The 27,705-nt window shown below is 40.7% G+C and overlaps 1 protein-coding gene across 6 annotated transcripts in view; it reads right to left on the bottom strand.

Annotated features, from left to right (window-relative positions):
• Nucleotides 1-3,575: 3,575 nt before the first annotated feature.
• The window catches only part of PHF20 (PHD finger protein 20), a 77,390-nt gene continuing 53,260 nt past the window's right edge, over nt 3,576-27,705 (bottom strand). For all 6 annotated transcript variants that reach the window (XM_050982124.1, XM_050982127.1, XM_050982126.1 and 3 more), the window contains 7 exons: nt 25,772-25,933; nt 23,364-23,533; nt 17,483-17,582; nt 12,527-12,722; nt 9,746-10,145; nt 7,752-7,935; nt 3,576-6,211 (listed from right to left, as the gene is read on the bottom strand). In XM_050982124.1, the coding sequence (XP_050838081.1) occupies nt 6,069-6,211; nt 7,752-7,935; nt 9,746-10,145; nt 12,527-12,722; nt 17,483-17,582; nt 23,364-23,533; nt 25,772-25,933 (1,355 nt within the window). In that variant the 3' untranslated portion in view covers nt 3,576-6,068. The remainder of the gene's footprint in view (nt 6,212-7,751; nt 7,936-9,745; nt 10,146-12,526; nt 12,723-17,482; nt 17,583-23,363; nt 23,534-25,771; nt 25,934-27,705) is intronic.

Genomic DNA, 27,705 nt, shown 5'->3' with positions numbered 1-27,705 from the left:
TTTACAGACCTGCTCAGACCCAGCCTCCATCCCAGGTGGCCTCAGCACAGAACAGGCTGTGGTTTGTCCCAGGCTTGGTCCTGCTGTTGTTGCGCTTGGCGCCCCAAGGTAACTCAGAAGAGTTTCACATGGTTTATTTTTGCTATTGACCCACGTTGTGTGAACCAATGTGGCTCTTGGGTTCCTCCTTTTATCACCAATCTGCACCTGGGTTGCTGGATGCACAGAAGACCACAGTCAAGAGCCTGCTGCTCTGCCATTTGTAACCTGGAGCCAGGTAAAATGGGACAGATGTGGTTGTAAAGGCTTTTCAAATCCTTCCCCATTACCAGCAGCCTCTGAGCCCTCCAACTTCCCTGTCCTGAAAAATCTCCTCATCCTGGGCACGTGCCACTCATGCTGGGAAATGTCTTCCCAGGGCACTGCCAGGCCCATTCCCTGCCTCTTACAGCTGAATGCTGCAGCCTCTGAACACCACAGGCACAAAGCAGATTTTAACAGACAGCTGAAGCACAGAGTCGGTCCAACAGCTCCCTAGAGTGGCAGTGCTTGGCCAGCCAGAGAGCCGAGCAAGAATGCTGACCATGGGGCTAATCTACCAGGCAGTGCAGGACAGGGATGCTGAAGGCTCTGAAGTGACAGAACAAGCCCCAGCAAGACCACAAGTGCTAGGGCAGGGGAGGACCCACCAGCTACCCTAGTGTGGGCAGCTGTGAAGACACAGCAAGACTTCCCCAGTGGTGTTCCAAGTGCCCAGGATCCTCACAGGGGAGAGGTGCTTCCCAGCTGCTCCCCAGGATTCAGGGTACCTTGCAATTGTGACTTGTGGCCACTTAGGCCAGATCAGCAGCCACACTGTGGGAAGCACAGACCTCCCCAGGAGCAGCGTCACCACTTCCTCTGGAGTGACAAGTGTTACAAACTTGTCCCTGGAGATGGGAGTAACCCAGATTCTTGTCAATAGATCCCTTGGGGTGGATTAGGGTGAAACGACACTGAAATGCTCAGTGTGTATAATTACATGTACACAGGGTTTATTTTTGAACAATTTGGCTGCAAAGGAATGCAAGTATGTAGCTGGTTTGATTATTATTATTATCTATAGTAATATAACAATATGAAAGCATTGGAAATTTGTCACTGTAACTGCAGGAATCAAAGAAACTCTCAAGTACTATCTTTCAAGTGTTAGAGAATCAGGCATTACTATGTGCAGTAGAAATCATTCCAGCTCACCTAGTTCTTTACTAGACTTTTCACATATTTATACATTTAAAATCCAAATAAGTTCTCATTCATTGGGTTCCACATTATACAAATCTCAGCACTTGATCTCCTGTTGGATCTCTTCACCTTTGATGCTAATTTAGTCCTCATTCTTTGGTTCTCTTATCAATCTTTTTCCAGATCAGATGACTCCAGCCTAACGAGGGCTGTTAATGTCTGTTTAGCTTCTCTGTATCTTCTTGCTACTCCCAACCTGTAGATGTTTATTTTTGCTGTTTGAGGCCTATGAGGCCTCACTGAGCAAAATTCAAACCCTCAGTGAGTAGTCTTTTGAAGAGAAACCTCAATTCCACCCCTCACCCCAACCCTTCTATTCCCCTTTAGCAAAGGCAAACACATGACTGAAGTTACTTCAAAAATTGTAAAAGTTACATCATTTCCAACAACATAAAACTACAAAAATATCACCCAAGGACATGTGTAAAGGAAAAGTGAAAAAGAAAAGGAGGGAGGGATGAGAAGGTGAAAATCTCACCACCCAGTAAGTCTTCAATGAGTCTTGATAGTTGGGTTGGAACTTAGCATCTTTCCCTGCAGCAGCATTTGCTGGGATCAAAAGGAATTTCAAGGGGCTGCAAAGCAGACAAAGTGTCATCAGCTCAGAGCCTCTGTGCAAAGGACATGGCTGTGCCTGGAACCCAGACTCAGAGCAGCATCCACCCAACCCTCACCCCAAGGGCACAGAAACCACCTGTTCAGGAGATGGTCCTTCCCTCCTGTCCTTTGTCATGTCGGTTTCAAGCTCCACGATTTATTCACCAAGTCACCAGCCTGGAAGCCCTGAAGGTACACTCAGCTTCCACTCCCAAGCCCCTGCAGCCCCTCAGAACTGGGTATGGAGCATTGCAACACTCCATGGTCCCTTCCAGCCTCTCCTTTCAAACACCCCAATGGCACACAAGCACCACCAGCAGGAAAACTCTGCAGCAGGACAGGATGAATCCTAGTTTTGCTGGTTTGTTCTCAATTTTTTCTGTCTGCTTCTATGTTATAAAAGGTAAAAAAAGTGGTATTTACTGTTGAACTGTTTCAACAGGACCTTGTTCTGTGTTACTCGCAGCAGGTATTACCCAGACGAGAGCTGTACAGTTTTTTACCTTCACAAGAACTGCTGTGCAACCAGAAGGGTTAGCACAAAGCTTTGAAACACTGCTGAACAACTGCAATGGCCTGTAGTGCACCAGAACCCCACTGGGAAATCAGAGCAAGGACTCCCACAGGTGGATGGAACAGTAGGTAGCAGCAGCATGGATGGTGCACTGGCCATCTGAATGGGCATGAACATGACCCATGGGCTGGACAATGGTCAACAGCAGATCCTGTAATTACAGATCTTGTTTTGGTCAAGTAACAGCGAGAATATGGGGACTCTACATACATGAAGCCCCACTGTTGACTGAGACCTGCCTCCTTCTTTGAGTTTGCATCTACAAAAACCTTCCAATCAGGGAAGTAAATAAATCAGAAGGCACCATAAAAACATGACAAGCCACAGCACACATCCCACTGAATGATTTCAAATCCAGACTACAACTTCAAAACCCGATTTTAACATTTGAATAATCAAAGACCTGCATGATGACACCGTGAAGTGAGATACACTGCGATCTGCTGTCAAAGGCTCAAGTCTCTCCATGCTTCAAACACCGGGCTCCAGCAGTGATGCATCCTCCAGCCTAAAAACCCAGTTTCACAAGAATCCTTCTAATTTTTGAGAATGAAGTTAGAAAGCAAAACTTGGTATGACAAGGGAATACATCTGCTTTCCTCCCACTGGAGAAACAGAGGGAAGAGATGGAACCTGAAGGTTCCAATGCCTGCCCCTGCCTTCAGGCACCCTGGGCCAAGTACACTGCTTCTCCAGCCCTCCCCAGCTTCCTCCTTCCCATGCATTTTCTCTATATGGATTGTTCAACTGCATCCAGAGCTCCTTAATTCACACCATCACTAATGCTGTGTTTCCTCTGCCTTGAGCTGCTGTGGCTGCCCCTGACAGGCTGCTCATCCAAACAGAACAAAAATTAGGGTAAGATCACACATACTACATATATTAGCACTTGGGAACAACATGTATGAGCTCCTCATTAAACAATATCTAACACACTATTAAGAATATTTATATAATATATTTCTGGAAAATAGTAATTTCCAGACTCTAGCAACGGTTAAGAGATTATATATACCTGACAAACTACAGTACTTGCATTTCAAAGCAATGTGAAGGAAAAAATTCCAAAAATTATTTTATTGAGTTATCATTGATTGAAAGAAAGACTTTACTAAGAATATAAACAACAAAACCTATTTTTTATTTATTCCAAACACCAAGATACAGAAGTTTTCAAGTTTTGCAAATATTGCTCCAAAACAAAATTCTATGTACAGCCCCTTAGTGCATCAACAAACACGTGTGTACCCACAGTGCAATGTTTGCTCAGTTCATCAAGGCTCCACGTTGCATTCACTTACCAGTGATTTAAAGAAACAAGAAAGTGACCTGTCAGTCTGAACAGTTGGTCCAGACTAAAAATGAGGAAACTTGCAAAAAAAAGGGACAGAAATGAATCCAGGCAGAGCACAATGAAGATTCTTCCCTGAATATGAGAAGTACTAATCTATTTTAAATAAATATTTTCAGTCTTTATCTGCAAGGGCTTCCCCAGCACTACTGAAGGGATGCAAGTCTCCAGGGTCTGCAACTTGATCTACCCAAGGGAAATGCCTTTTCTTCCAAACCTCCAATACTGCCCTGAGCAAAAATAAACTGACAAGTGAAAATACACAATGAGCACAAAAAAGCCATTACTTGAGAAGAAATCCCCCTTTGGAGCAAGAAGCCAGCTCAGGGACTGAGTGCTTGAATGCCCGCAGACTGGGAGCACAACCAAGCTGTTCCCACACAGCATGTCCTTCTTTACAGATCGTAACCAGGGAACACCTTTTCTGGTCTATTTCACCTGAAAATCACCAGCTTCCTGGGAGGCACCTCTGATGCTGTTCTGAGCTACATGAGCTCAGGTACCTTACAGGAATGAGCCAAGGTATAAGCATTGGTCTCATCTTCAGAGAGCCAAGTGATCCTTAAAATACAAAGTAAGCTTTATTCCAACTGTGTTACAGAAAAGTTTGTTTTTCTGCTGTATATACGTTGTATTCACTTTATACCAACACAGTACTACAAAACTGTGAGACAAATTATTTCCTGAACTGAATTTTGACATAAGTCTTAGTTACTACCTAGAGCAGCCTAATTATTTTGTTTTCTGAAGGAAATAAAATATTCACCATGTAGAGACTGTAACTCCTATAAAAATACTGGATATTTCAAATTTTCATTATTCTTTGCAGAATAAAAACATTACAGATATATATTCCAAATTAGTAATTCGTACAGGTATGGGCCTTTCCATTACAACTCTGAATGTTACCCTTTGGTAGTACCACTGCACACAATAAAATAAGGGTAACAAATCCAGCTTTTTAAGGACACCCTCTCACTGCAAAACCAGCTCACTGTGTTCCATAGGGAACTGAACTCAGCAACATCTATGAAGGAAAACTGAAGTTACAGCCATTATTTCAGGAGTGGTGATCTGCAGCTGAAAGACTCTGAACCTCTCAAATGCTCACAACATTGCAAAGGTTCTGTATAACCTGACTGAATATCAGCAGCCTTGTCACCTACATCACAAAGGAAATACAAACTGAAAATTAAAACTTAAGGTATAAAAAGGGACTTTGTGAACACAGAGTATTTAAGATAATAACCCACTCACTGTCTGCAAGGACAGCACCTCATGCATAGATTTTGAGGCTTTATTTACACAAAAACTGATTCCCAAAACCACACATTCATAGCAAGTCTTTACAATGAACACATTTAGAGTATTGAAAAAAAAATCTAGATTTCCAAATATAACCAGAATGGCAATTATTAACAAATGGGTAGAAAATATATCCATGACAGACCATGCTGCAGTCTGAACTCAGAGCGTGGCTCCAGTCCTTTCCTGGCTGCATTCCATACTACTGCAACGAGGGAATCCCCCCAGCAACTGCTGCAGGAGGCACAGGATGGCCGGATAGAAAAGCTCAAGAATACACATAAACACCACCTTCACGGGCAGTACCAGGTCATGTGACAGTGAGAGGATAAATATGGAAAACAATAATTTATTCTGAAAATAAGTGCAATCCACCTGTGACCTCCTGCTACATTACTAAATGTAACACAAGTGTGGGTCAGGCCACTGTTACTTGAAAACCTCCACGTAACACTTATACTTAAGAGCTGGACATTCATACTTACTAAGTCTGAAACTGTTATAACATCTCCTAATGATTAAATACTGAGTGCTAGTATGCATAAACCAGAAGAAATAAAACATGACATGAGTCACTACACAGTTATTTACAACCCCTGTCAACCAAACTTTTTTGGCTCTTAGAACTCTGTTATTCAGTGGCACAATTTTAGTCAATTTAATGATGAAAAAGTCTACCATTTTGATGAGCAACTTGTAGGGAGTGAAAATTTTAGTCTAACTTATCAATCAACAGGCAATCTCTGGAGACAAGAGTATGACCTTTTCCACCGCATTTTAATTGTCTAATAGACCTGAAATAACCCTTTTGGTCTTCTTTGAACAACACTTCTTCACAAGTCCCTGAAGTCAATCTGCATCCCATGCAAGCATCATGCTAGTTTAATTTACAGATTCAGGTGTGCTCCCATCAGACACTGCAGTTTGCAGGCAGTTCCAGCCCGGAGCTCTCCAGGCTCATGTGGAGCAGCACAGCGCAATCTGCTGCACTTTGCCCAAGTCCGTTATCAGCTGCTTTATGCAATGCTTGAGCTGGGGCAGTCGAGCCAGTGGTTCTGGGGGTTGCAGCTCTCCTGTGTAATCCAGCCAGCTCTCCAATACTGCAAAGAAAAAAATCTGTCACTACTGCAGTTCTCATCAAACAGCTCATCTCAAGTCACAAAACAAGAATTCTTTAAATCTTTTGTAAATCTTGAGAAGGCAGTGGGCAATATTTTCAACAGTTATTTGAGAAATCATAGAACTGAACACCTCACACCAATCTTTGCAAGTAACTTTTGATACATAACCAAATAAGTCATATGGGGATGGAGGGAGAAGCTGCTGCTCCGAGGAAAAATCAGGAAAGGAAAACTCTGGACCAGACATTGTGAAACCTCATGCTAAACTTCTTCTGATCTGTGTGTATTTCAGGGCAAAGACACTGTGGTACAGGGAGTTTACACCATCAAAGATGGGACTATCATAACGAAAGAGATCTGCCATCAATACAGAACACAACTGACCAAAACAGAACTGGGTAACACAAAATGGGAATGAAGATGAAAAGCACAAAGCAGCAGAGTGCTCCACAAGGAAAATAAACTCTTGCTTTAAAAAGCTTCTCTGTGGGAAACAAGAAATCCCACCGAGCAGAAGACAAGTCAAGGGACAATGCAATATGCTCACAAGGAAGATGGTCAGGTCGGACGAGGATGAGTTCTGGGGATGTTGACAGTACTGCAGATGGAGACTGAAACCTTCAAGACAGAATAAATACCTCTGCCAAGAGCAGCCACTGCCACCAACCAGATCAACAGGTAGATTTTACCTATGGGCAGCACCTGCTGCAGAACCAGCAGCATCGCTCGTTACTGACACATCCCACCTTGGAGTAAGAAAGTTCCTGCTCAAAGCGGCAACACACTGCACAGACATCTGCTCAGCAGCAGGTACAAAAAGTCTAACTTTTTGGAACCAGAGCTTCTTTAGGCAGTACAGCCCTGACTGACCTTCTTAGCTGAAATAGCCCCTTAGCTAACTTTTCAGTACCTTACTTACAAAGAGAGGGGGCTCTTACTTGGGCAGAAGTTGGATTCCCCTGCAGGTAAAGCTGCTGTTATAACCACTATACAAGCAATGATCAGACTTACCAATGTAAAGAAGAGCTATCCTGAATCATTTATTGCAACACAAAGGATTTATAAGTTTTTCATTACTACAAAAATCTTAAAAGACATTTAAGTGAAGAATTTGGAAGAGACCGGAAAGGATAAGAGCCTTGTGCACTGAAGAGGCCACTTAGAATGGGCTAAGATAGCCAGCAAGGCCCTGAAGAACAGAGAAATGCAAATAGACACACAGAAGACTTTTGGAGAATGACAAAAACCTAAACCCAAAAAGACACAAAGATGTTCCAGTACAACATCTGATGTGACTATTTAGAGATTGCCTAACTAGAACTACTTCTGTGAAATTCTGGTCTTTGTTTTAAAATCCACCCCCCACATCAGCAGCATGTCTATTTTCTATTTAGAAAATGTGATAATGAAACATTCATCTCTTTGTAGGTCTGAAGAAGTAAAATTCCAGTTAACATGTTTTGAACAGGTAGTTCAGCTAAAAAAAAGAAGTTTTTTAAACTAGAATAACACTACTTACCATCTAGCTCCTTCTCAATGAAATCCATTCTATGTATGACTTCATCTTGCAGAGATTCCACGTGAGCTAAAAGATTGAGCTGCCACTGCAGCTGTGAGTTCACTACTCCCTCTTTGTCTTTTTCCAGCAATTTCATTTCAATAGCTTCCTCTGGAGAGACTTTCTTAGAGACAGACTCTCTCACCTAGCAGAAATACACACATTAAATATTTGTTACAGTGAAAGAGAACTGGGGAGCCAAACTACCCAAGTCCTCCCAGTCCCCCGTAACTGCTGAACTCCTCATAGGCCAGGGAGCGACAGAGACCAAATACACACACTAACCTGGTTTGGGCAAGAAGATCTAAATATAAACATATTTTTATGGGTATTTTGCTAAAAACTATTTGTACTTTACAAACATCTGGTTTTCTGAAGGTAACATACACGTGTGTAGTTATCTCCCTGCCACTTTTTAACTAGAAGATCCTGCACTGAATCTGTGCATCTCAGGGAATGCTGAAGCTGTTCTTCACCTGACAATAATCAACTAAAGAGCAAACAATCTAGGAGTGAAAAGGGATTTTTCCTAAAGGAATCTAATCTAAATGCTACTAAATCTTTTGCTGAACCATCTCCAAACAAGCATTACCACTCCTTACAAAAAGTGACTACAACATCAGCAGTGCTCATTCTACTCCCCTACTTTTCTCATCCGTCTGCTGAAATATGACCCTTTAGAAAAAGGCTCTTTAAGATTGAAGAACTAAAATACTTCCCTTTCTAGGAAACTTAACTTCTGTCAGTCTTTTGAGATTGTGTTATAAGAAGCAAATTACAACTTACATATGGATGAAATAAGAGCTATCCTAATCTTAAATCTAAAAAAAAGAGAGCTCAAATATTTAATGGAATCATAAAATTGAACAATAGTTTGGGTTGGAAGAGTCCTTTAAAGGTCATCTAGTTCCAAACCCTGCCATGGCAGTGACACCTTCCACTATCCCAGGCTGCTCCAAGCCCCGTCCAACCTGGCCTTGGACCCTTGGACACTTCCAGGAATGCAGGGGCAGCCACAGTTTCTCTGGACAACTTGTGCCAGGGGCTCACCACCCTCACAGGGAAGAGTTTCTTCCTAATATCCCACCTAAAATCTAGACTCCTTCATCTTAAGGCTGTTCCCTTTTATCCTGTCCCTCCATCCCTTGTCCCAGGTCCAGTTCTCCAGGAGCCCTTTAGGTACTGGAAGGGGCTCTCAGGTCTCCCTGAATCCTTCTCTAGGTGAACACCCATAGCTCCCCTAGCCTGGCTCCAGAGCTCCTTATTTCCCAGAGGGTTTTCAATATTTCTCAGCCCACATTTCATAGGAATTGGTACTAATAGAAGCAAAATCTTTGCACTGGAAACTAGAAAGGCCTCTACTAGGCTGACAGAGCTGACAATGAGAACCAAGCATTGAAAAGCTAAACTCAAAGTGCTCTAGTGAGAAGAAGATACAGGACTATTGCATGGTGATCAGTCTTAAAAAAAAAAAGTATCAGGCTGATACTTTTTTTCCCCCCAATCCTGAAATGATGCCTGAAGAACCTAAAATTAATTCAGCTATTAGAAAGAACTATACAACCAATGGTTGTACAAGATGGACATAATTAGAAGATGGCCTACCAGTCTATTTGGTAATATCATACATGCTTGGCCCGTTCTCTCTCTGCTAGTGTTTATGTTTCATTTAAAAGTACACAAAAGTAAGCAGCAATGAGCTACCAGAGGACCATAATGCATGGTTCACACTCTTCAAACAACTTGAGGTCCAGAAGTCAACCTAGAGTTTTAAATTATAATATAAAATGAAGGAGTTGATCACATTCATCATTTTAGTTGTTACTGGCAACTTAAATTTAACAGTCTAACAAAAAAATAAACACAAACAGACCAGTATTAAAAAAGGCTGAGGTTTGCAGGTTGCCAGGAAAACACATGCTCTTTACCAGAGAGGGCTATTTTAATAAAAATACCTTAGAGTAACTGTGTTTAGATTCATTTTCCATCTTGCATATTTCTTGGTCCAGATTCCAGCCAAACCTCTCTGAGAAGGTATCATCCCCATTTTCCCTTATTCTGTTTACTCCATCATCCATGGCTGAACCTCTTGTTTCCACAACCAGCCTCTGCTCTATGGCAGGATAGTAGGCCCGAGGCTTCTGGTAACAGTGTTCACTCGTAATGTAAGATTCCTCCACAGAAGGAATTGTTGAGGGTTTCTCAACTGTCCCATTCCAAGTTCTATAACTTGCTGTCTCCTCTTTGCAACAGTTTTCCTCAAAGTGAATGATGTGTTTTGTATGGACTTTTTCATTCACCGTGATGTGCTTCCATGGATGACACCAAAGCTTTAAGTCAGGGTGTTCTTTATTTCTGTTCAAACATAAAAAAGTAAACCATCCAATTTAAATGCCAAAGAGACTAAGCAAACTATCTTCTTGCATAAAGAAATTAAGAATAATTAAGAAAAAAAAAAAACAAAAACCATAAAAAACCCCCAGCGCCTAAGTTTGGATTAAGAAAAAACTTGAAGAATAAGTTGCAAATAGACACATACGACTTTTCACCAATGTTGGCCCTTCATGGAACATTTTGCTTCAATATTTGCAATTTATTAGCAGCAGAAATTAATTTTAACAGGGATATTTTTAGTAAAGCTATGGTACACCAACATTGCACACTGTAGTGGTATCCTATAGGGGCCAGAGTTCCCTTCATTTGTTCTTAGGAAAATTCTTATTTTAATTGTCTTCAAATTGACTAATACATTATTTATTCCAGCAGAAGGGACAACTATAGGTATCAGATTATTACAGATATAACAAACAAAAGATTCAGAGTGAGCATTGGAACCCATGTTCTTCCTTGTGTAAAACATCAAAACAACAGTAAAAGGAGAGCAAAGCACAATACTCCGCTATCTTCAAAGGGGCGGCAGCTCATCTGCTACAGGCTGCAGGAACACAGCAGAGCAAATCCTGGCTCTAAAGCCCCTGCTGCACTGGGCTGCACAGAAAGGAGGAGCTGCTCTCAAGTCCCCCCTCTCTGCTTCCTTGCAAAGGTGGACAGACTTATTCTATTCAGCTGATCCAGCTTTTCTAGCTGTTCACCAAACCACTCAACAAAACATGACCAGCTGACTTCGGTAGTGACTGCTTTCTAATCCATCCTACAGCAGCTCAGGTTTCTTCAGTGTCTCTCAGAGGAAACCAAAGTGAGTAGAGCTGCCAAGGATGTGCTCAGACTATTTTATAGAAGCATCTTTGCCTCCAGTGCTGGCACAGCAAGGACAGAGCTCCCTGGTGAACTATCCTGAAGGCATACCTGGAAAAATGAAAGCTAGGTGTTCATTTACCAAAGCTTTCTGCTTGAACTCCACTCATCTGCTACACCTAAAGAAACTGTATTTTGCTCAGAACAGAGCAAGGGATAATTTTACAAAAGACAGAAAATTTTTCTGAAAAATTATGCACCAGTTACCTAAGGATGAAAATTCAAATGCTAATACTTGAATAACCTTTCAAGTTATTGAAGGTTCAATAACTGCCTGCTGAAGGTTCACCCTCCCATGGCACTGCCAGGGTCACCTTGGGTCCTTTGCCACCTACGTGAAACACTGAACAACCTCCCTAAAACACTGAGCAACTCGAGCAACTCCAGCAACTCCTAATAATTTCAGGCACCTGTGAAATCATCATCTCTCTATCTGCTGATCTGCATCAACAATATAATAATTATTCTAATTCAGCAATTTTTCAAATCCCTTCTATTTTATAATGATAAAGAAAACAGCAGCTGAAGCTCTTAACCAGATGATCCAAACAGGACTGTACCTCACCTTTAATTAAGCTGGGCCATCATACTAACTTCAGCATGGGAGAGAAAAGGAAAAAACCAGCAACCATCACATATACACCCCAGTGCTTCTTACCTCAGTACTATGCAAATCTCAATTCACAGCTGGAAAGCCTGAAACTCAAATGTCAATCTTCAGAAAATGGCCCAAGGAGTGGCCTTAAAATATTTGTTTCAGTCTCCAAAAAGGAAAGAGATTACTTACAGATCTAAATAAAAGGATCCCATAATGGAAAAGCAAACCCCTATATTAAAATGGCTCCTCTCTTGATTTAAGCATTATTCCATGTCAGTGGACCTCCTGCATTACCACAGATTTGGGGGAAGGGTCTAAAGAATGCCAAAATCACTTTGTTTTCCAAACAGCTGCTGGCGTGCAATTTATCAAGTAATAAATTACAATTATGGAATTCAGTAAATTTAAAACTGCTGGATAATAGTTATTTTCTGTAGATATAGCTGAAATAACCTTTCAGAAATGAAGTACTGCAGGTTGCTGAGAGTGCCACCACTCTACCACTGCACCAAAACAAGATACTGTACCAAACAAAAATACCTGATTACTCTTGGAGAAGCTATGACCAGATTTCCTGGAATGGAGAAAGAAAGTGCTGCCAAATGTTATAAGTCTATCCTGCTCTTATTTAAAATCCATTTGGGTGATTTAGGAAAAACTGTCATTAATTTAACTTGTTTAACCCTTTCCATACACACTGTCCATTTACACTCATCCCACTTAAACAGTTTTCAAATAGCCAGGTCCTTTCCAAGGATCACATTAGCAATTCAAACCATGTTTTAAATCCACACAGCAATGCAAGTCTGAATTTCTGGTTATTTTTACACTTGCACTCTAATTCCTGATGAAAACAGCCAGCTGGTACTTAAATACTGCTTACTGTAAGATGCTCATCTTCAGCTGCAGCCCGTGCAGGACTTCGATCACTCGCTGGACATCACCAAGCAGCTGGTGAGTGGCCACTATCTTCTTGGCATTCTGGTGGGAGTAATTTTCTTCCAAAAATGCTAAGCCATGCATGTGACCATTACTTAACCACTCCTTTTCATACCAGTACTTTAAGCTGGACCTCTGACCTGAAGTGACAGTAATGAGTGAGTTAAAATGAAATGTTGACATTGCTGATAGTAATTTTGATTATCTCCAGGTACGGCAACAGCTTATTTGTTCTTATCAATAGAACCAAAGAAGAACCTGTAACAGCAGACATAACCAATGAAGAAATGAAGAACTTGTAAAGCAGGAAGTCAAAAACCTCTGCCCAACTGTAAAAACATTCAGACACCAACTTCCACCAGAGGACATCCACAACAGGCAGTTACAGATGAGGCTGAGAAAGGTGTATTTTTAGCAGGGTATCACACTGTCTAGTCTTATCATAACCGTGGTTATGACAGAAGTTACAGTCTGACTGCAGCTCTCTGCAGACAGTAACATGCAGAAAAAGGCAATCAGCTTCCCAGTGGTCTTGTTTTTAACATCAACATGTACTAGTACAGTTGTGCAAAAATACATTTTGAAGGATTCAAGGCTAAGGTTCCAATAGAAAACTTGCCTAAGTCAAGGTATTAATAATAATTCTATCTTAAGAGATGTCAATGTTATCTCTTGATATTGAGTATCAGCAACCGCAGAAATGAAACAGTGTTGAATGTGATAAATGCATCAACAGAAGTAACTTAAACTGCCAAACAAATGGCATCACAAGGAAAAAAAAAAAGATGCTTACTAAATTGCAAACACACACAAAAAACCCTTCACATTAAATACCTAACAAAAGCTCCCCCACACCCTGTAAAATGTACATTTACTACAGAATTTCTCAGTGGACAGCTCAGCACCCAGAGAAACAACTGCATCAGTCACTGCCTATGTACAGCCCAGGCAGCAAGCACAGAAAACCAGTGTTTTAAAACTGGAGCACAGACTGGGAACCATAACTGCAAAAAGGTCTCCAATATAAGCATGTTAACATCGACTAGAGGAGAAGCTAAAAAAAAAAAAAAGAAAAAGGGAGTTACTAGGCAGCTACCTGTACTAGACTGAGGCTAGCACTACATAGAAATCCATGGATATTAGGTGGCATCAGAAATCATGACAGGGTAAAAAAGAATTTTGAAAGGTGGATCAGCTCAACCTTCCAGGCAGATACACTGTATCAAGCAGGAAGGCAAGCAAAATTTTTTGAATGGTCAGAACCACACTGGAGACACTCGTGGCCACCGTAATTGGCCCTCCCTCATTAATGTCTGCATTAGAGAAGCTGACATCTGTGACAGAAAGTACAGTTCAGTCCACAAGAATAAAACAGTGACTTTGAGAACTTCATGGTCACCTGAACAACTGAGGTGACGTGCACCCTGAGATAAAAAGTGCTCCCTTTTGAAGTATATAACCTTAAGAGGAGACACCAGACTATGCCCACAAGCAATTGTGCTACATAATCATCTTGCTCATGTTTAAGCAAGGGCAAATGTTAACAAATCTCTTAACAATCCTATCAGATTCAAAAAGACCTGAGCAAAACAGCAATTAGTGCAGATTTTAGACAAAATTACACTAAATTTGCTTTTTACTTCTAATAGAATGAGTGGTGCTGTTACAAGTCCCTGCAGTTTAGACTGGGGGAAAGCTCCTAAGTAAGAGTTTGCTGAATAGCCATGCTCAGTTTTAAAAACCACTTCTTGGTAGATTCATACAGCCTATCAGCTCACCTCAAGCCAAAAACTGTTATTATAAGACACGAAAGAACACAAGTGCACACCGCTGCTCTCAAGATGAAGAAAAAAAGGGAATGTTAATTTTATGACTCCAATATTTATAGTTTTCCAAAAGTGACAGTGGATTGGAGGGTGACACTGCCACCTCTCCAATGACACTGGACAAACTAACAGTCTATCAAATTTCTCCTCTTTCATAAAAGAATGCAAAACAATGAGTTATTTACAGAAAGTGTGTGAGAAAGTTCATTACAAGAATGTAATCAGAAAGCTTAGAAAATCTTAAAAAATCAAAGCAACAAAAAACAGTCACGGAAAAGCCATCTTTGCAGTCAAAAAGTTGGACATGATTTCCTTTTTCACAACAGAAGTAAAATTAGTTTAGAGATAAAAGGTAAAAGTTAGGTCCCCTCCAATGTAAACTTCAGATAATTGAAATTAATAGTTAATGATGAATTAAACAAATGAAGCTGTAATCATTTTCTGCACAAAAGCACTCATTCAAGTGTGATGCCACAACTTCAGTTTGCAAGTGCATTTTGGTCCCATTTAAAACTACCTTTAACTGCTATAAAGCAAAATAACTTTAATAGAAGGTTAAAATTCTAGAAGTAAGATACTCTAGAGAAACCTTAAATATAATCCTGACTCTGTAGTAAAAGTTTAAAACTTAGATGTAGCATGTCTTCACTGCTGGGAGTACAAACAACAGCACTAAACATACTACACAAATCTAGGAGATAAAGTACAAAAGAGTTGGTAGCTTTCAACAGCCAAAAAAACCTCAGATCACAGTACAAATATGTATGTAAACCAAAAGTCTTTTAATTGAGAGATTAAAAGAGATTCTTTATTTTCATTCTTTAAAAGAGATTAATTTTCTTGCCATTTATAACCATGGACTCAAGTCCTCATCCTTTTCACTTTCGGAAAGGCTTTGTAATAAATACAGGTCAAAGTCAAAAATTATTTTCTTAAATGGAATTTTACGTGCTATGTAAGATGGACTAAGATGTGAGAAATGGATTTGTAAAGGATTCCCAAAACCTGACTGAAGCTCACACAGTCTTGTACATCTGTATGCAAACTCTGAGATAAGGTGTGCTGACTTAGAAAGGTCATGGAATAGAGATGACATTGTTGAGACAGAGATTGAACTAGAAACATGTTTCAAATGATGGCTTGTAAAAAGACCAGATATTTTTGAGAATTAGAACTGTGAAAGATGCATTGTAGGGAGACCATGTGCGGTAAAGTAATAGGTGATTGGTGTGAGAATTATGAGCAGCACCGTGTGGCCAAAGCTAATAGGATGAAAAACATTTAAAAGGTACTGTAACTAGGAAACAGGTTGGCTTCTGATGGAATGGCATTGAGTTTTACAGCTCTTATGTCTCACGAGACTGACAACAGGATAAAAATCTTTAAATTGCCTCTCAGTTGCCCTGTCTCTGTAGAGTTGGGATTTTCCAACACTAAGACATTTCAAAATATCTGCTAAGGAGGAGAGAACGTATTGCTTCTTCAACTCTGACTGTGTTACCCCAGGTAAATACCAGTATATAGGTTATTGCAGGTGTGTTGGTTTTGCCCTGCTTGGTTTTGGTAGTGGGAGGGGGGCGAGCTTGGTGGCCACAAAGGTGGCTTCTGTGAGAAGCTGCTGGAAGCTTCTACCATGTCTGGCAGAGCCAGTCCCTGGTGGCTCTGAAGATGGACATGCTGCTGGCCAAAGCTAGCCTAATTTGAGAGGTTGGTAATGCCTTTGTGATAACAGATTTAAGAAGAAAAACAAAACAAAGGTGCACAGTTTTTTCTTTTTGTCCCAGAAGAGGAAGAGATAAGAACATGTGAGGGACACAACATGGTGACACCAAGGTCAGTGGAGAAGGAGAGGGAGGAGGTGCTCCAGGTGCCAGAGCCAAGGTTCCTTTGCAGGCTGTGGTGAGGACCACAGTGAAGCAGCTGTGCCCCTGCAGCCCACAGGGATTCACAGGGGATGCAGAGATGCAGCCGCAGCCCATGTGGGAGATGCTCAGGCTGGAGTGGGTGGATGCCTGGAGGAGGCCGTGATCCAGTGGGAGACCCCGTGGAGAGAGAAAGGGCCCCTGCTTCCAGGCTGGAGCAGCCTGTCCTTGGAGGACTGCACCCCGTGGACGAGTGATCCCCGCTGCAGCAGTTTTGGGAGGACTGTGTGCCCGTGGGAGGGGCTCACGTTGCAGAGTTTTGGGCAGAGTGCTGCTCATGAGATTGGTAAGCCACACTGGAGAAGTTCACAGAGAACTGTCTCCTGTGGGAGGGACCTCACGGTCTCACACAGGAACAACTTCTCTCCCTGAGCAGTGGAAGAAAGCCTTGAGTGATGAACTGACCAAACCCTCATGCCCTGTCTCCCTGCACTGCCAGTGGAAAGGAGGGAGGGGGTGGAGGGAAGAAAAGGTGTTTTTAAAGGCTCATTTTATTTCTCATTATCCTCCTCTGATTTTGTTGGTAATAAACTCACCTTGTATCTCTAAGTGAAGCCTGTTTTGCCCTTGGAGTGTTTTCTCCTGGTCTCAACTCATGAATCCTTTGTTAAATTTTTCTCTCTTCTGCCCAGCTGAAGCAGGAGAGGGTGAGTGAGTGGCTTCTATGGGTTGCTGGTGTTGGCCAAGCATCAGACCAGGACAGCAGGTAATGCAGTCAACGACAGGAGCCACTGCTGTGGAGAGCCAGGAGCCCTCTGCTGACTTATTTTAAAGAATGCATCAGCCAATTTGTTGAGGGAGAGCTGCAGCCACATCCCCTAAGATGTACCCATGCGGAGTCTTTGCTTGAGCTTCCTGAGTGTTTTCTACACTCATTTGCCATAGTCAGACAGTACAATCCTTATTACAGCAAATACGTGACAGATGGTCATCATAGTGAAAACAGTCTTTTTCATTCCTGTCCTTTTACAATTCCATAATATTGACTCATGGACACTCACATAAATTAAACTTTCTGAAACTGAAACTTACTTACAGTGACAGACACAGGTGGGGGGAAAAAATAGTGTAGTTTTTCAGAGAGATAGATATAGATAAACTGCCAGATTTACTACATATATAAAAAGGGTCTGTAACCTTAAATTTCTGTACCTGGAGGATCTTGGCAAATATAGCAGGTATATTTCTCAGGTATATTATCTTCCAGTAAGCCCATACAGACTCCATGCTGCCAGCACAGACACTCTTCACACTGTTCAAAGTCAAGAAACGCACATTAATAGAAATGAAAGCTAGACGAGCTCAATACTATTATGTCAATTAAGAAACACAGGATCTACATATTTTAGGACAAAAAGGTCTATTAATATCCACACCTTACCTTCCACTTACAAACAAATACATTACAGAAACAGACTATAATAAAATGCGAGCCCTCCCCATACATTTTTCATGTGTGTTTCTGGAGAATGACAATTAAAAAGTATAAGCAGAGATTCTGAAAGGTACAAAAATACTCCCTTTGGAAATGAAAATCATTCATGAGACGCATGTGCACATAACCAGGTTAGCCAACAGAGCAATTAAACTTTCTTCACCAAAACAGATCAATTTTTCTGAATTCAAAAGCTTTCCCCTTGAGAGGAATGACAGATTTGTCTTTACAAAAAACTGTGGGTCTGGTGGTAGATAAAACTAGCACTGAGAGATAAAAGAAACAATGGGAAGGATTCCACTGATTGATGAATGGAAAAAGATATTTGCCTTTACTAATAAACTGGTAGGTTTGCTGATAAATTAAATTGGTTTTTGAAAGATGAAAGAAACAGTGGGGAAAAACCCTAAATTCCATAAGAATTAAAAATGAAAAGGGAGGGTTATCCATTAGAGGAAAGTCTTCGGTATCAGGCATTCCGGGAAGTCTGATCCTCTTAAGTGCCTCAGCCAAAGGGGAAAGAGAGAAGGGAAATGAGGCCGGGAAATTGGGATAAAAAGGCCAGTGCCAAATAAACTGTCCTCCAAAAATTGGAGAGACCCCAGGGGAATGCCCCATGGCTTCTCCCTTTATTCAAATAAAGTAAAAGGACTCCTCTGTCTCCTTTTTGGATATAAACCTCTGATGTTGGTGGATTAATTTTCCTGACACCCTCAAACAGTAATCCACATTCAGTCATCAAATCCCAGAGATATTATGTCACACAGGAGTAGGCAATATTATACTTTACTGATTCTTGTACCTCCAACAAGAGGTACAAGAATCATTTGAAGTAGAGCTACTTCAAATGTAGCTCTACTAACACAGACCTGCAGTGCAGATGAGTTGCACCAGCTTTAGGAGCATCCAACATCTTTCCAAGGCAGGACAATCATACTGGCAATGACTGAATATAATTAGTATTTCTTTAGTATAGTTACACTATTTAAAATGCAGTCACTGTTCTTAAAGCCACACAGATCTACAGCAGGAAAAAAAACTATTCATGTTTTGTTTGTCATTTTCTCCCCATCAGTATTTTAATGAGACAAAATTGTGATTGTAGACTATGACCACTGAAACAAAAACCCCACATAAGAATATTAAGTCTATTTTGATTGGAACCTGTGATGTCAACTAAAAGTTACTATCTTCCAAAGCAGTGAGACAAGAGATCATATACCCTTTATTTCTCAGAGTATAAACAAAAGCAGAAATGTTGTCAATGTAGAGGACTGCAGTGTGAGCTAAACCAAAACCTAACAGCAACTGCAAGGAATCTCTCATGTTGCTCTTCATTGACCTACAAAGATGCCAACTTGTTAAACATTTTGTCTGTGTTCAACACCACTTTATTTAATGCTCTTATCTCCTGCCCTACCTCAAGCTAGGAGACAGAAAAGGACAACCAAACCTCGAATATTCCCTGCATTAAATAAGCAGTCTAGGTGTGGAGGAGATGGGTACTCTGGGATTAGAGAATATAAAAGGTTAGAGAGAAAGAGGTTTCTGAAAGATGGAACCAACAAGGTTTTGCCTTCCAAAACGGGTACATAGTCCTAATGCAGTTGGGAGATGTTTTCAAAAAAGGCAGACACAACCCTCCTTTCACAAACGAGAGCCAGAAAAAGGTGTTCTAAAACAAAGAAACAGATTAAGAGAAACAGACTGTGCTAAAAATAAGAAAGGAGCTCCTGGATCTAGTTACACCTGCATCCTGTAGATCATGCCATATTGTACAGAGCTGCACTCAGTGTTTTTCCAGGCAATTTTGCCCAGAACTCTAGTGAAGCATCTGTCCTAGATTACAAGTAGGGTTGTAACCAAACTGCATTCTACTCCCATCTACATTATTCCTGATGAACTGTTAATGGTGGGTCGGCAGGCTGCAAGTGTTAGATAAAGGAAAGAGGCAAACCCCCCCCACACTGCTGCCACACCCTTGCCCCCCCTTCACCCCTCCCCCCCCCCCAACCTAGGTACATCAGGGTCGTTTTTGTCTTCACAAACTGACTTTACTGTGATAACTACATCCAGCCTAAGGGGGTCATCGGCCATTTCTGCCAGGGTCTTTTCTGCCAGCGGGCCTTAATGCCCCAATGGGCAGCTGTAAGGACCTAGGCCAGCAAGGACTCCCCAAAACATCCTATGACTCAAAGGATTACATCATTCCATTGCGAAATTCCCTGCCCTGGGGGAGGTACTGAGCATCCTGCTCGTATCTGACCATAAATAACCTGGGTGCTTTGGGGATTTAGGACACCACGACTACTGGACAGATCCAGAGTAGGACCTCAACTTCTACAGGAGGACTAGACCTCCCAGAGGATCACTGCTCTCAACTTCAACCATCATTTTGCAGGACTGCTGTCACTATTTGATAGGACTGAGACCCCCACACTGACCAACAGGTCACCAGGCTGTAGTCTGACTTAAAGCCAGTTTTTGTGTATTGTTGCATTTACTGTAATCTTTCTAATGACAGTGTAACTCTGACCTGAAATCTCTCTCAAGGTATTTGTGTGGGGTTCACTTCTCCTACTGGTTTACTATCAAACCAGCACAAACATCCCAACTTTTTAAAATTTAACTCAACTGATATTTAAATATTTACCTCTTCGGGGTACAGGTGCATTCTTTAACTTGCAGGTTCTACTGCACACTGTGGCTGCTAGGCTACAGGTTACTGCTCTGGCACATGCTACTGAGAAACTACTCCCTGCCCACGTGGTAGTAGGGAGTTTCAAAGCATGTCAAGCAGGAGATTTAGAAGAGAAAAAACATACAGCATTGTGCAAAAAATATTTAAACTGAAATTCAAGTCACAAAATAAATAACCGAACCCATAAGATGTGTATTTAAAAGCAGTTTTTCACCTTCCAGAACAAAAATATCTGAAGTCTGTTTACATCCATCATCTCTGAAGCCATCAAATCCAGACCCAGAACTTTCTGCATCATAGACAAATTCACCAGTGTTTCGGTATAAAAACTAAAAAAGAAGGGACAATAACAGTCTGTCGGGTTTTCTTTGGGCCTCACCAGAAAATTGGAATGCTGTGCCTCCAGAAGGAACACAAGACAATGCTACACTGCTGCTTTACACCAGCTCCATAAATGAAGTCTAGTAACCTCCCTGCAGAGTTACAGACTGGAACAAAACAGCACTAAGCAACTAAGCAACAATACACTATTTTTCTGTACTTCTTTTTCCAGATTTAATTTCTACTAACTGAAGCAGATACTTCTATAACTGCAAACCCAGATTTCTGCATCCCAGTGCAATGAATGACATCTTTAATGCACAAACTGCTCAAGACAATTAATTTAAGGCAAGTACAGGTCAAAGAAAACTTTTTATAAAATCTTTTGAATGTGGGGGCAAATTATTAGTTTCAATACCTAAAGGAACTCCCATTTTAACTGTGTATGAGTTTCATTAAATTTTAGTGTTCCCCAGTCTTTCATGGACAAGGTGCTGATGTGTTTTAAATTAACATTTTCCTGCATTATTTCTATATTTGGCACATTCATGGCAATGAACACAGCTGAAAGAGAATGCTTAGCATTCTCCCTCTTGTAAGAGAAGAGGGGATACACATATATTGGGAGCAATGAACCTCCAGCGAGATCCATGAATAAACTGCCCTGGCTCCTCATTCCGATATGAAGATGGGTATGTGGAAAACCCAAGCAGGTATCCCAGGTGCCAGTATATTTCCTATTACCTCAATCCCCATCAAGAATGCAGATAATCACAATACCGCTTATCTGCATCTCTCTTCCAGAGACCAATTCTTTCACAAATCAATACAAATGCTTAAAAGTTTGCAATATGCTAAAAAAGCCCACCCAAACTAGTTCAACCTAGCAAGGTAATCTTAGAAACAGCCCACGAAACTTTAAAGGAAAGGCATCCATAGGCTGTGTCCAGAGCCAGCTGACAGTCCCCTACATTCTGCAATCCTAACCTAGTGCTGAACTTTTGCCAGTTATACTCCCAGGCTATTTCTTTGTGATTTTCTGTAAACCATCTCCTCAGAGGACATCCACCCCCTTTAGTCACCACTGTTGAACTCTTTTTTCCTCCTGTAAAGTCTGATGCTATATACTTACACTTGACCACTGCCCATCACTCCACCCTTCTGTTGTGGTGTAAAGCTAGGTTCTTCCCCTCAGCTGTGACTACTTCCTCCTTGCCTGTCTCCTGCCCAGTTCCGGATTACTGTATTAAGATCTACATTTCAGGAAGGGCATCATGAGATTGGCAGAAGTTCAAAAGATGCCCTTCAGGCCTGCGGTCATTGGCCTGTCCAGATGTCATTGTTCCCTGAGATCCTCCCCCTCCCACCTGGTTGGTGGCTCACCTGTCCTCCCCCCCCCACCTTCCTGTGAGCTTAAAAGGCGTTGGAGCCATGCGGTTGGGGTCTGTTCGGAGCAGTACTGAGATTCGGAACTGTAATACCTTGGAATAAACTCTGGATTTAACTCTCTGGCAGAACACACTCTCTTCCTCTTCACTATCGCCTGGACTTTTCTATTAGAGGTAAACTGAGTTCTGCTTTGCATGGGCCTATCTCGAGTGCTTAATAGTAACTGCTTGCGAGCCGAAGGTGTCTCTGAGGAGAAATATCCCCAGTAGCCACTTGTAGCTCAAGAGAAAGCAACACCCTTCCTTACTAACTCAAGGTACTTTTAGTGTTGGATCCTGACAGTGAAGGGCAAAAAACAAAGCATAATACCTTCCACAGCAAGGCTCGATTAAATAGTATAGAAACTCAAAGAAAATTAATTAAGAGCAAAAAATTATGAAGAAATTGAATTGATTTTTTGACTTTGCCTCTTGAAATTAACAGGAACTGGGTGGGATAGTTAAAGCAGCTACATAGGAAAATGATTTCCTGATAATTTACAAACATCTCAAAGTAAATAGGCAAGTAACTTCCAAGGAGGTTTTCATCAACAGTTTTAAGAAGGAGAAATACTAGAAATACATGTGGAATGGACAGATGGCCTTAGGCAGGTTAGGAATTCTGAATTTGCAGACTACTGCAGAATGGACAAATGACAAATGCAGTTCTGCTTTAAAGCAAAACCCTCAATTTTTTTTTTTAATTCCCTGCCCCCCCCCAAGCCTGTCTGGAGAATTGTATGTGTAAGTCAAGCTTCTTACCAGGGCAGAGGAATGGGAAGTACAGTACTATCTCATGGCAACGTTCTGAACAGGATCTAAATTAGAGGGAGCCCAAAAAACATCACTGATTTCAAATATGCGATCTCAGAATCAAGAAAGTCTTCTATGTTTAGAAAAATTCACAAATGACAAATGAACCATTTCTGACTTGGAGTGAACGTTCCCTCTTTCCTTCAATTAAAAATCCTAAACTGTACTATGAAGCAGAAGTTAACTATTGTAGCAGTCACCCTGACAGAATACCTCAAAAAAATGTTATGCCTTTGGAAGACAACAATAGTTTATTATTTCATGTACAAAATAAAAGTTTCTCTACTGACACCTTCATAGCATTCACTGAAATGTGTATTCCCCTCCACTTCATACCTGAATCATGAAGTCATTTTCTTCTTTTACTTCACAAACACACCGAACAATCTCAAAATCACTTTCTTCAACTTCTTCATCAGGATTGGTGGTTACATCAACATCCTGACTGCAGTCATCGTCACTCCAAGGCAAGCTATCCATAGATGACTCACTCAGGGTGTCATCCTCTGTACAAGAAGTATTTACATAAAATCCTGAGTAATTATTAAAAAAGGTCCCTCAAAAATCTCATCCCAAGTCTGCAGACATACATTCTAAAAAGCATAAGTTCACAGTGTAATTGAAGGAATACCACAATTTTAACCATTTATTGAAGGTTACTACATAATGAATTTTTATAGTCTCATTAATGGCTCCCTCAAAATATCCATCCTAATAGCTTTTGTCATTACAACTGTACTGTCAACATACAGCATCGCAAACCAAGGAATGAAGTCTCTTCAGACAAAACTATATACAACAAAACCAGACTTGTTCAAACAGGACTCATGCTAGATGCTGCAAGTGGTACAGAATTGTGACTTGGCACTTCTAGTATAGAGCTCTCAAAAAGAGGCATGAGGGTTCTGTTTTATGAACCATTCAATCTCATGAAGTGATGTTTCCATGACAGAAATACTGAGTCCAAAATAGAATTTAATCCTGCTTCAGAAATTATTATTTTCATTTAATCTTCTGTTTAGGATGCATTTATAAACTCACAGGCAGTGCTCTGCACAAGGTATTCTTCCAGAATGCACCCACACTACTTAGCTGAAACATTAGTGCATCCTAGACTGAATAAAACTGCCAAGAAAATTTAAACTGAACAGCATGCTGAATTGAGAATCTTACCTCAGTAATATTAAATCAATGTCTGCATCTTCCTTGGGGTAGAATGGGAGGGTCAGAGGAAGATGATGAGGTATTTTAATTATTTGAAAATAATTTAATGAATTAGAGGGGAATGGAAGGTAAAAATTTTAGTCTTGAGTACAATGGTGGGGTGTCACCTAAATACTTTCATCATTTAGCTCACAGAATCATAGAATGCAAAAACAGAACTACTAGTCTGTGACATAAACTGTATCTTTTGGAGAAGCAGCTGTTGTCAAAGGGGTAAGAACCCAACACACTAGTTTATTTCCATGTTTAAAAGTTCTATTCCACCTCTGAACTAGGACACTTTTTCCTAAAGTACAGTGGAAGTGACAGGTTAGGCACACTACACTTCCATATTACACGGAAGTTTCACTTTTGTTTACACCAGATCTTGTTTATCTAGGCACAAGCTCCGCAGATGCAAAAAGCAAAAAAACAATTCTAAAAGGATGAAATAAAATAATTTCTGGTATTTTTCACCATTTTCAAAATCTACCAAATGATCAAACGAACTCTGAGCAACTGATGGCCAAGCTACTAAACTCTACATCCTATGGCTGATATACTCCAGAAACACAACTGCTCAGACTTGTAAAACGTGTTTCAAGACAACACCACTATCTGCACTTCAATAGTTTCTAATGTTTCCTGTTTTGCCTATGAAGGGGAATTTACCTGAAGTTAAATTTTACTTTTGTCTAATAACAAAGTTATGCCAAGAAAAACACCCCAAAACCTCAAAAACAAACAAACAAAAAAACCCCACCCAAAACAAGCTCAAATGATTCTTAACAGTGTATCTGTACAAAAAGGAATTTCAAGTTCTTGTATAGAATCAAGCTGTCATATATTTTCTATTTCCTTCATATCTGTGAGTTTTAAGAACAAGAGAAAAACCAAATGTTTATCTTTTTTATTGTACCAGTTTGTATCAGTAAATAGTAACATGGAGCAAGACATTGAGAATTATGAAAGTTGGTACACAGCAGCCAGATTTTTATGGGTTGTGTGGATGAAGTACTATGAAGACACAAACAAACAGTACTCAAGAGCTTCTCATATGAAGCTCAAAGTAATTATAACCATATTCATTCTGTATCAATACAACTACACATCACCACACCCAATGGTCACTTGAACACAGCAAGCTTGCGAAGCACCCATTTTTAACTCTGAAGGAATTCTTAGATTGTAGATACTTCTGGAAATATGAAAAAATTAATTATTAAGTTGTAACATAGTTATTTTAGGAGTTAATAAGGCACTGGAAAAACACCCCGCAAAATGAGTTTGATTTCTGAGATAAGGGCAACAGTCTTGAAGAGTGTATGAAAGTAATGCCAAAGTAAAAAGCAGCAACATCAAGCACAGGCAAACGAACTGGACCCAGTCTTGTCAAGCAGGGGAAAGAAATACACACATCTCTGAGTAAGAATAGCCAAATTTATACAATAAGAATCAGTTTTCAAATATGTTAGTGCTGCTCACATATTTATTGGCAATGAAAGACAGAACCAGAAAGCCATAGAGGAGAGTTATCTCACCATTTGCTTTTGATTTTCCCTTGTGCTGTCCAGAATCAGTGCAGTGAAGCAGGGTACTTGGGTGAGCAAATGATTTATTTGAATAATTAGATTTTGTGACAACTGATTTTTCAGGTGAAAGCTCTTGTGAGATATCTGTGTTCTCCCCAGGGCCTGAATATCCTGTAAAATTGTAGTAAATCATTAAAAACCTATAGTCAAAAAGGTTGACAGACCCACAGCAGAAGCATGTAACTCACTGAGCCAGTTCCCAGTATGCTAGAGCTCTGGGACTGCATGATGCTGCTGCAAGATGTGCAAGCTTTCCAGGGGCAAGAAGGTATTTTCTGAACCAGACAATTTTATGCTGCTCAGTCACTGTTTACTGCTGCCAGAAGTGACAAAGGTCTAAGTGACTGGCCTTTCCAGGCCAACTATACTCCAGGCTGAGAAGGTGTTCAAATACCTTTGCTTTACAGGCATTTCCACACAAGCACCACTAGCTGGAGATCTTCCCCTCACATCCAGTCTTACTCACACGAGGCTCTACACGTTCCCTAATCTCACAGACTTTAAAGTGGATAGAAAGCACCTGTTTTCCTAGTCTATGTATGGAACAGAAAGCACACGTGGACAAGCCCAGATTAAGAGTGTGTGAAGAAAACACCTTGAATGGTTCCTCTGTGAGGCCTACACTGGATATAAATCAAGGCTGGCTGAAGCTACAAGTAGCACTCACCAGTTTTCTGGGAAAAATCTTCACAGTTCTGGACTGAATTACCATAAGGTCAACATCAAAAAAGGCACGCAACATCTTAAAACCCAACAACAAACTGACAAGTGGCTCATGGGGACTTGGTGCATAAATCCACAAATTATATTTTGCACTTCTATCATTACACTTGTGAGCACCATACAATCAGAAATTGATTACAATTATTTGTTTCAGTACAATTCTAAGTGACTTGGCCTACAGCTCTTCCAATCAACTCTCCTGCTAGCTTGCCCTATTCATGGCAGCAAACAGAGAAGTAAGGTATTTTTTATCTCAGAAACTCCTCCTTAGGGAGATCTAGTTTGACAAATGATGCCTAGCAGATTGAAGTCTGCTGCATCCCCATCAATAACAGAGGACGTTCTCACATTTGATCCTTAAACATTTCACAACAGAAATTTTCCAGAATCAGCTGTGTTTTCAGCAGTGAAGAATCCATTGCCTCGAACACCTGGGCTTCTACCTCAAGTTCAAAGCTTGAAGTGGCCCCAGGAAAGCATTCCCAAGCCTCCACAGATGAAACTAACACATGTTGCTACTACAGCCATTTTAATGTAGTGCAACAGCATGTTATGAGACATGAAAGAGGGACACAGCTGGAGTTTAGACTTTAAATCGGGCTTTTACTAAATCTCTACAGAAAAAAGATTAATTTCTTTAGGAAAGTAATAAGGGTTTGACAGGTTTAATTGGGCTCATTGTAACAGCCCACTCCCCCCCAAAGTGAAGGTCCAAGAAATAATAAGGTTAACAACAGAAAATGAGGACTCAAAGCTTCCAAACTCCAGCATTCATAATGCAGTCCCAGAACTAACATAACTGACAACAGCCTGTACACAGGGCGTCTGCACCCTCTTAACTGGGCAAAGCTCGCATGGTAGCACACTTACTATGGAAAAGCCTGACTTACAGACTGATATTCATTTAGAAGTGACATTTATTCTGAGCCATTACGAGCATTACTACAAGCCACCATCCAGCATTACTGAGGAAGCTTAACCAGGAAATAGATTATCTTGTCAATCACAATTTAAAATCAATTATTTAATAAAATAAAAGCTAAATGAAGAAAAAGGCTGAAATCTGAAATGCATTGCCTGATCTTAAGTGATCTAAAGTGATTTTTTTGGAGGTAATGAAACAGAAAAATGAAGTCAGTTTCATCTACAGAAGGAAAATT

This window comes from Serinus canaria, chromosome 20 (genome assembly GCF_022539315.1).
Source record: "Serinus canaria isolate serCan28SL12 chromosome 20, serCan2020, whole genome shotgun sequence".
Taxonomy (NCBI): Eukaryota; Metazoa; Chordata; class Aves; order Passeriformes; family Fringillidae; genus Serinus; species Serinus canaria.
Note: the sequence above shows the minus strand (reverse complement) of the source record. Positions and strands in the feature narration are given on the sequence as shown.